We start from the raw sequence: 10,764 nt of genomic DNA on the forward strand, positions 1-10,764 counted from the left end.
TATAACGAGATAATTATCTCGTTATAACGAGATACTAACTCGTTATAACGAGATAACTAACTCGTTATAACGAGATAACTATCTCGTTATAACGAGTTAATTATTTTTTTTATCTTGTCAAAAATAAGCCTATCCGGCTTTCGTAAAATAGTTATGCCATGGGTTAAAAAAATTATTACAAAAACAATTGCCTGTTCGGCGGATCCAGGGGTTTTTGAAAAGGGGGCCCCAACCGGTTCGGGGTCTTGGTGGGGACCCAGGGGGTCGAAGCCTCCAGGAGCTCTCAGGTTTTAGGAGTGTTATGGAACATATTTTTTAATATCCCACAACAAAAAAAATGATTTATTAATATCTCATATATATTTTTGGTCACAAAGGGGGGGGGGGGCTGGGTCCCCTCTTAATCAGTCAGTGTACATACATGTACATGTACATTATGTGCATGTATTATTGTAGGAACATAACACATGAACACAGGCGCTTGCCTCTGTAATAATTTTTTAACCCATAATGTAATATTATACTATTTGTTAAAATCTTCTTTTTTTTTTAATAGAAACAAGTGCTTGTGCACAAGATTGTGCAATTGCATAGTGAATACATGTATAGTTTGAACCATAGTACTGAATTTAATTATTTTGCATTTTCGTCGCCTCTTGTGGAGAGTACGTATACATGGTATATTCCAACATTAGTCTCCCGATAAAGATTTCTTTTCATTTTGGGTATTGAGCTCATGTTCAATCTCCCCAGGCAGTCATGCTTGAGATTTTTAGTTACATGCGCATGTATATACATGTGTATATAACATGGACTTCAGTATAAAGCTCCAATATTTAGAATGCACCCTGACAGTCGTATATCCTAACACATGTAAGAAATATTAAACACCACACAATTAGGCTATTTCATTCAACTTTGAAGAAAAAAATAACAAAAGGGTTATATTTTACATGTTTAAATTTTCTCCAATATAAGTTAATTGGTGTCCAAAATTATGTGTATTATTTTTGTCGCTGTTCGTGGGTGGAGATTTAATCAGGAGACCTGCAGGGGAATTTTTAAACACTGATGTATTGATTAGCGTCTATTGATGTCTAAAAATAAATAAAAATCACCCCATAATAAATAAATAAATAAATAAATAAAGATAAAAATAAAGATAAAAATAAAGATAAAAATAAAGATAAAAAAAAATTAAAAATCTAAGCTAAACTTTGTATAGGTACAACTCCAGGAGGCTGGACCCCCCTAACCCTTCAGTGGCGGATCCAGGAATTTCGTAACGGGGGGGGGGGGGGGGGCAGTAGAAGGCAGGGAGTCTGGGGGCTGCATTGAAGCTCCCAGTGGGTCTAGCCTCTAGGGCAAAGCTGACAAATTCTTACAAATAAGAGATGTTTTTCCTTGATGTTAGGATAATGGACATATAAGTTCTACATACCAAAAATTCAAACGGAGGGGGGGGGGGGCGCCGGCCCTGGATCCGCCTTTGCCCTTTATAGGCAAAATTCCAGGGAAGGGAGGGGGGCTGAGACGGCTTTAGGAACAATGATAAGGGTGCCTTTTAGAGCTTTTGTTAGAGCTATATAGCCTATAGGAACTTACAAAAAGAACGAACATCGCCCAGTGCATTTTGATTCCGTGAATAAGTCGGGAACAAATACTTTTAAATACGTTTTATCCATCTAATTATTATTTTCACTATACTGGCTTTGTTTAAGTTCTAAAAAATGTAATTTATATCATAATTTGTTTATTTGGAAGATTCTGTGACAGATTAACTGCACACAATCACTTTGTTTTTTCAAGAACAGTTGACAAAATGAGGGATGAAGCTTGCACGTGTATCTATATCACGTTCAAGAAAATATTAATAGGCAACTGCAAACCTTGAACAACACCTGGCAAGAATATCCCGCTCTATTGACAAACCCTTACACTTGTCCATTAATTATCACAGTGTAGAAAGGAGTGTTAACTTGGTAAACATGCGTTGGATTCCGGCCTTTAATTAATTTTGAGTTGTTTTTGCTGTTGTTGCAATTTTAGTATAATGATTTTATGTCAGTGTTGTCATGACAGTGTTAAAATTCACATTGACATTAATGACAGTAACATTCTTGCATTACAATAATTTAAAAAAAAATTGATTGAACTGCCTTGTATAGAATTTTTGCATTCACTTAATTAACACTTAAAAGGTATTTGAAAGCATTTTTTAGAAATTCTTTTCCTCTGGAGTACAAAAAATAAAATTTGAGCACATCATAATCCATCCCCCCGGACCCATCTTTTAATGTGTGTGTGTGGGTCGGTGGGGGTGGGGGGTGGGGGGACGTTATTAGTTAGAAGAATCTAACTGTGTCTCAGGACAGGCCCACACCACGTTAAACCGGGTCCATAGGACATTTATCAATTTAACGATAGAACATTCTATCTAGGATGTTATCTGTAATTATGTACGTGTATTATATGTTCTTTACAGTGAATAGGAAGCTAGTAAATATTCGGCTTACAAAATACTCTCTTTTAGGAGCACATGCATCATGTGCATATAATAATGAACAAATTGTTTATTATTGGAGAGAAAAAATATGACTTTTAGACTAATATTAGAAATGTCTCAGTGACAAATAAAAAAAAATATAGTCGGTCTCCAATAATTCCCCACCCTCGGTTAGATTTTCAAACAGTTTGAAAGTGTCAATCTGAAAAAAAAAAAAATCCTTGTAACTTCTAGGTCTTGTCCCTTGATTCTGGAAACTCTTTTATTTTGACAAGCAGGTCACAGAAAATTTATATCTACGTCCTGTCCCTTGATTCTGGAAACTCTTTTATTTTGACAAGCAGGTCACCGAACATTTATTGCCAAAATGGTTTTCAAGTTCATGTGAATTGTCTTTAATTTAAAGTATATTTAATTATATTTTTTTTTATCAAACGGGGATTTTATCAGATTTTATAACCGTTAGTGGAATTTGACATTAGATTGACTGACATGGGCAATAATGACTCCTTGTCCCAACAGAAGTCTATATATTATGTTTTCTGGTCATTCAATTTTTCCGGGTTTTAGTGAAATCTCTCAAGAAATATGTTCGGGATCGAAATACAATCAGTGTGTAAATAAAATGTACATTGTGAGCAAGAAGACTGTTTCTCTTATCTTAAATTTTGTAAGTATTGTGTCGCTTTATCTTCTTTAATTTTAATTAAAAACTGACTTAAACTTACCACTTCCATGGACGCCGAACAAACGTGTATATACTATACAGAAAATCGTGTTGTTGCTGTCAAGTTGCAACTTGCTTCTTGTTAGAACATGTATAACCCCAAAAACACTCGTATTTTGTGTAATTACATATATTTGAGTATTTCCATATTCAACATTGTGACAACAAACAATTTTGTGTAATTTCTTATTGCCTTGAATTTAGTTCATGAATTTTTGCTCAAGTTTATCTTCATAACTAGTCCGAAATATCTGACGTTTTCCAGGCTTCTTTCACGATTTTGATATTTTACATGCCAGGAAAACGTCAGAACCGGCGCCATTACGTAAACTGGAAATTTCGCCGTCTCCAATTGGAGTTAATTTTCCATACCTGGGAACTGAATTAAATGCCATTGTCACAATTTATCAGTAGCACAATGCTTCTAGTACTCGACAATATCGATGAAAAGAAAACATCATTTCGATACAGGACTTGAAAATTTTTTAAAATGCATGAAATGAAAACAAATCTCGACAGTCATATAAAATGTTTCCATTGGATTGTATATTTTATAAACAAACCATAAAAACTGTGTTGGTGAGTACAAGAAGCATTGTACTATTGATAAATTGTGAGTTTGACATTTCATTCGCTTTGCAAGTATTGAAAATCAATCCGAGAATGCTGCCTCTGGCTGGAGGCGGCGAATTCCCAGTTTTCGTAATGGCGCCGGTTCTGACGTTTTCCTGGCACGTAGAATATGAAAAACAGTAAAAAAAGCCAGGGAAACATCAGATATTTCGGACTACTTCATAACATGTGGTCAGGTCCAGTACAATCAGTACATTTAGCTACGTAGCTAAAATCACCTACCGTAGCTTTATTTACCTACCTCAGGTAGCTTTATTTAGCTATTTCAAGGCAACTTTTCACAATTTTGCTTTTTATTTTAAAAAAGACAAAAAGTCGCAAATAAATGTCTACTAATATTTATTCTAGGTATTATAGCAATCTAAAGCAGAGATAGTTTTAATATTGCTGCGTTTGAACACTTTAAAGGAAAATATGTATTTCCATTGTTTGAGTAACTATACACCACCTTGTGTACGATGAGGCGTGGATAAGTATGATTACTTCACATTGTGCTCATGTTAACCAAAACTGGTTTTCTTTTTTATTTCACCCAAGAAGTAACTATTTAATAGGTCACAAATTAACTGTTGTATATAACCCCAAAACATTTAGAACTTTGATTTGCAATTGCTCAGAAAAAGGCACATCTCCAAGAGTGATTTTTTCATGAATTGTTTTCAGATGAGTTCAAAGTTGAAAATTATCACTGCATCAAAGTGCAATTTTCTGCACTTTCTGGGAAAAATGCTGATTTAAGAAATAAGTTTGATTTAGTAGATAAATAAAGCAACTTCAGGTAGGTAAATAAAGCTATGTAGGTAATTCAAGCTACGTAGCTAAATCTAGTGATTGTACCAGACCTGGTGGTGAGTGGCTTGTCCAGAGACACAGATTCTTCTAACTACAGCTAAACTTCGAAATCTCTAACACGGATATCTCGAATACCCCAGATATGTCGAAGTAAGGCCGCGGTCCCGATGAAATTTGCTTTATAAATGATTAAAATAAACCCCTATATGTCGAACACTGTAATGTCGAATACCCCTGTTATCTCGAAGTAAAATTTAGTACCCATTCATTAAAATCACATGCGCTATCTCGAAGTCAGGATAATTTTCCGCTCTGATGATCAAGTCCGTTAGGTAAACTGAACGCTTTATTGATAACAGCCACCTGTTTGTCACGCACGAGTTACCTGTGTTCCTGTGATCAACAGATAATAGCGCGATAATTATACGAGGTGTATGTATGGCTTACCTTGATTTTAATTATGCAAGCCAAAGGTTGTGTGTATTAGTCTTATGCATACGCGTTGCATGACAGGTTAATTGTTTTGTGACTGGGGTACGTTTACCTCGATAGTCGCTCTTTAATGCTTTGCGTAATATGCGCGCTAGCATAGCTAATGCATATGAAAGCGAAAATTGTAAACATCAAAGTGAAACAAAATTCTGTAATTTAATGCAATTAGAATTTTTTTTTCCTATATGAGCGCGCTGAATTTACAATCGTCAGTACACACCATTATGTGGGCATGTGTCCCATTCTGTATTTAGACAAAAGTGCATGTTTCTTCTTTTGCATTTGATTTTATTATGGTAAAATACTTTCTTTTAACTGATTATACATGTATGAACATGTTTTTCCAATAAAAAAATGTATATTTCGTTAGCCTTATTCTGACAGCAACCGGTTTTAAATTTACAATGCATAGACGATATCCGGTTATGTATACATGGGAAACGATGCTAGCGGTTGACTTGCCGGGTTGATACAAGGATTATATTTCTGTGCATATTATACAAAGTTTTTATTTTATGAATTATAAAGAGGATGTAAACATCTTTTTAATGCTAAATAAGTGTACATGTATACTAAAGAAATCGTATACAGAATTTCAAACAAGAAGGAATTTGGCATGTTTCTACTATTAAGTGCATGTTCACCATACTAAATTTATTTGAAGTTCATTAGAATTATAACCCTCGATATGTCGAACCACCGGATATCTCGAAGTTCATCAACGGTCCCGTCAACTTCGAGATAGCGAAGTTTAACTGTATTTATTACAAACAAAAGCATGTACATCATGTAATACAGTACATCAGGCACAAACAGTTCTCACTTAATACATGTTATTAACTATATGATTTTCTAATCACTTCTTTTGTAAAAAATTGTATATCAATTCCAAATTTAAATGTACATATTAAAGATTTCGTAAGATATTGACAGTGCGACCATTTGGGTGAGCACACTTGTTTATATTATAGGATACCTCTTAGATCTGCCTAACTCTTCAGACAAGACTGTGATGTCACATGACATATGTTATTTGCATTTCTACTATGAAGCATGAAAAACAGCAAGTTTTTAACAATTATTTGCTACATGCACCTGTCTGTAAATTCCATTAAAATGATTAAAGCAAGGTATCTTTTTTATTTGTGAAAATTCAATGGCATCTTTTAAATATCTTCTTCAAAAGAACCACTGGACCAGAAAATATAACATTTGTGAAAGCTTCATTACACAGTGTAGATTCAAGTTTGTTCAAATCATGGACCCAGAAGCTAGGGCATGGCCACAATATCTGATCAAAGTTTTACAAAGGAAAACACAGGAACATCTTTATAAAAAAAAAATCTTCTCAAGAACCACTGGGCCAGAAAAGATGAAACTTATGTGAAAGCTTCATTACATAGTGTAGAGTAGACTCATTCAAGTTAATGCAAATCATGACTTAATTCCAAGGCTAGAGTGGCTCCAAATGGCGAGGAAAGTTTTAGATACATTGTAGAAACATATGCAAAAAAAGCTAATAATTTTCTTTTAAGAACAGAAAAGCTATGATAACTGTAGTCATTATTCTCAGGTAATGTAGATTCAGGTTTCTTGAAATTATGACTCCCAGGGGTAGGGAGGGGCCCATGGAAATATATAGGGAAAAATCTTTTAAAATCTTCTTTAAAAGAATTGCAAAACTATCATTATTTATATGGAAGCGTCCTTTGTAAGTCTAGATTCAAGTTTGTTCAAATCAAGACACCCAGGTATAGAGTGGGGCCAAAATTTGCAATCAAGGAATATACTGTAAAAAAAATCTTGGGAACAGCAAAGCTATTTTTGTCATTTAAATGTGGAAGCATCCTCAGGCAGGGTAGATGCAAGTTTGTTCAAATCAATACCCTCAGGGTAGGGTCAGGCTACAATAGGAGATCAAAGCTTTTCCTAAGGAATATATAGGAAAAATACCGTATATACTCACCTATAAGTCGTTTTTTTGGGAGTTACAGTTTGGTCCAAAACTCTATGTCCGACTTATAGGCGAGTAAAAAAAAATTGGCATTAAAGACCCTCTCTACACTGCACCCTATTTTTAGGGTACTTTTGTGTAATTAGACTGACCTACCATTTGACATACAAGTAGAATAAATTGTAATCTGAACTAAATCACATAATTTGAAATAAATACAAGTATTCTAAACATTATATTAGACCAAGATAGAGTATTTGAAAACTTTATTTGCATGTATTTTATCCATTTGAGTAAGTGAAGGCAATTTTTCTTTTCTATTACTTCATTGTCTTTGAAGATTTTTCCTGAATAAAAAAGGCACGCTCCCTATATTAAAAATGAGTTAGTTAATTTCAAAACATCCTCCTTTATGCTAAATAATTTTCTCAAAGTCCAAAAAACATTTTTCATCAGTGTATAGAGGGTCCTTAATTTGAACGGTAACATAGTATTTTATAAACGTGTCCGACGATTATCATTGAATAGAGTCTGGATATATTATATCATTTTTGTATTCTAAGATTATGCATGAAGTACAAGTATTTACATATTTCAATAATTTTATTTTTATCTTAAGTGTGCATTACTTATTTTTTTTTAATAATTTAAAATTAAATAATGGCGTCATTTCTTAAACAATTGCTTAAACCAGGTTAAAACATCATTAAAACATTGATTTGAAATTGTCAGCTGGTTCTTGCAAAAAGTTGTATCGACTTATATGCAGGTCAATGGCAAATCCCTCCAATATAACCTCAAAAATTACAACCGACTTATAGGCGAGTATATACGGTATTCAAAAAATGTTTCTCTAATGAACAGCAAAGCCATGATAAGGCATACTGATATGCAAGCATTTTCAAGTAGTTTAGATTAAAGTTTATATAGATCAGGGCCCTAGAGGATAGGTTGAGACTACAATAGGGGATCAGAGTTTTACAAGGGAGTACCCTGGATAGAATCTTCAAAAGAGTTGCAAGATTGCACTAAATCTTGTTAAACAGCAGATAATACCAAAGATGTGTAGAGTAGTTTTTTATGCGCCCGGATCGATAGATCGGGGGGCACATATTGTTTTTGTCCTGTCTGTCTGTTTGTCTGTCTGTTGTCAACTTTAACCTTCGCCATAACTTTTGAACCATGAGAGATAGAGACTTCATATTTGGTATGCATACTCCACTAATTAAGCTCTTTCAAATGACACTAAGGTCAATGACCTTGTGACCTTGACTGTGACCTATATGCTAAAAATAGCTTTTCGAACTTTGATGCTGCCGGGTGCATAGTGTTTCACAAACACAACTTGTTTTTTTTTGTTTTTTGTTTTTTTTTACCAAATGAGCCCTGGAGTTAGAGTTTAGCAGAACTTTGAGATCCAAATTTAACATAATGCATGTGTACAGGAAAAAAAAATTCTCCAAAACAGCAGGACATGTTGATTGTATTGTTGAAGCATTCCAATGTTGTGTTGATTTAATGTTGAATTAATCATAACACATTTGGGTTTAGATTGTGGTCCACAACATGGAATCAAAATATTTATGAAATTAAAACAGCAAATTAAAAAAAAAAATATCTGCTAAGCCAAAGTGACTCAAGTGAGTGCTGTGGCACATGGAAGAAATATGAAGAAATACTTCTGAGAAAGAAAAAATCTTTTTAGACGCTAGGGAAATATTGCACTGTAGTGTGTAAAGTTGCATTTAAATAATTCCATTCTTGTTTCAGCTTTTGTTGGTGATTGTTCTTTTGTCCTGGGTATACACAATTATAGCAGGAAGATATGCAGCAGTGAAGCAACTCAACAAGGACTACCCTACCTCATAAATACTCATCATGGAAGTAGTCCGAGAAAATTCAGCTATGCTGAGTAACTTTGAAGTGTATAGCTTACTGACAGACATACAGGCAGGGAGAGGGCAGAATAAACCAAACAAGCACCAACAGCAACTTGCTACTATAACATATGAGACAATCAAGTATCTAGAAACAAAACCATGTAAAAACCAAACCCAGGAAAATATTGTTGAATTCATGAAGGAACTAGAGCCATACAATTTAACTAGGGCTGAAAAGTTGCAGATTCTGAATCTTTGCCCCACAACAGCTGTGGAAATACAACTTGTTGTGGAAGAGAGTGAGGAACGCCTAACCGAGGAGCAAATCTATGGCTTGTTAGAGATCATAGCTAAATATAACCCAACAGAGGGGGAGCAGGAGGAGGACACCTCAGGTGAAATTGAGCCCATGAATGAATGACTTAAAAAATACTTTGTAGCAATATGTACACATATACACATACACACACACATCATAAAAGAGACACTTATAGATTAAAACATATCAAAATCTCCTCGTAAACAACATTTTAGACTGTTAAATACCGTATAAGTGGAATTTTTAGCGAGAAGCAAATTTAGCCAATTATCCCAAAATATTGGTATATATTTTTAACGAGAAGTAATTTTAGCGATTTTATAATGTCAAGAAAGATAGCTATAACAACTGATACAGTATAAATTGTTAGTGATATCCAATTTTAGCGATCTCAAAACCCTCGGAAAAAATGCCAAAATTAAACCCTCGCTAAAAATTCTGCTTATACGGTACATGTAATGTGTAAAAATTTTTGTAAAATGTAGTAGCTCAAAGGTCAGTCTCATTGTGTATGTAAACTGTGTTGAAATGATTAGTTTCTGTACACTTACAGTAGTTTTGAATATACAGTTGTTTTTGGATTCCAAAATACCTGTGATGTCCATTATTATTGAGTCTTGAAAAGTTAATTAAAAATGAAAAAGAAATGTGTTAATGACAGTTTTCATCAAGGTTTAACAATAAGCCAGCATGTTAAAATTGAAGTAAGGGCCTCACAATGTTTCATTTTGTAATCTGTTCAGTCTACTGTTGAGAAACACCATGAATTCACTTGATTAATAGATATATGGACTTCACAAAAAAAAATATCCCCAGAGCATGAAATGTAAGGTAAGTTTGCTTTTCTGTGAAGCTGATATATCTGTGGATTGACCAAATGAAAGGGCTACATTTGTTTTATTTTCTACAAAGGCTACACTTGTTACATAATATTTTTAAAGGAAGATGCACAAAATGTGAAAAAAGAATTATGGGACAATTACTTGCAACTTGTGACGACACCTTTCTTTGGGTACTAAGATTTTAGACTCCTGGCTTTTACCTTGGCATTTGACCTACTTTTGGAAAACTTTAACCTTGGCCATAACTTTTGAACAGATGGTGTTAGGGCTTCGTATTTCAAATGTGTATTCTATGTGACAAGACTTCTCTTTGGGTACCAACATTTTTTACCTCCTGACCTTGAAGTTTGAACTGCTTTTAGAAAATTTGAACCTTAGCAGTTCCTTCTGAGCAGTTGGTGCTAGGACTTTCATATTTCACATGTGTATTCTTTGTGACAAAAACCGTTTTTTGGATACCAACAATTTTTCACTTCCAACCTTGACCTTGGAGTGTGAGCTTCTTTAAAAAATTAACCTTAGCCATAGCTTCTGAACGGTTGGTGCTAAGGCTTCTATATTCCAAATGAGTATTTCTTGTGACAAACCTTTCTTTGGGTACCAATATGGCCTCATGACA

General features: G+C 34.2%; 1 protein-coding gene across 1 annotated transcript; it reads left to right on the forward strand.

Annotated features, from left to right (window-relative positions):
* The first annotated feature begins 3,101 nt into the window (after positions 1 to 3,101).
* LOC133192244 (DNA-directed RNA polymerase III subunit RPC9-like) lies at positions 3,102 to 9,950 on the forward strand. The gene is made up of 2 exons (XM_061328235.1): positions 3,102 to 3,176; positions 8,875 to 9,950. Exon 2 carries the CDS (start codon positions 8,983 to 8,985, stop codon positions 9,403 to 9,405), a length of 423 nt encoding a protein of 140 aa, XP_061184219.1. The 5' UTR covers positions 3,102 to 3,176; positions 8,875 to 8,982; the 3' UTR covers positions 9,406 to 9,950.
* The last annotated feature ends 814 nt before the right edge of the window (positions 9,951 to 10,764 follow it).

Source organism: Saccostrea echinata, unplaced genomic scaffold (genome assembly GCF_033153115.1).
Source record: "Saccostrea echinata isolate AGI-Se365-2 ecotype Australia unplaced genomic scaffold, CSIRO_AGI_Sech_v1 ptg000025l, whole genome shotgun sequence".
NCBI lineage: Eukaryota > Metazoa > Mollusca > Bivalvia > Ostreida > Ostreidae > Saccostrea > Saccostrea echinata.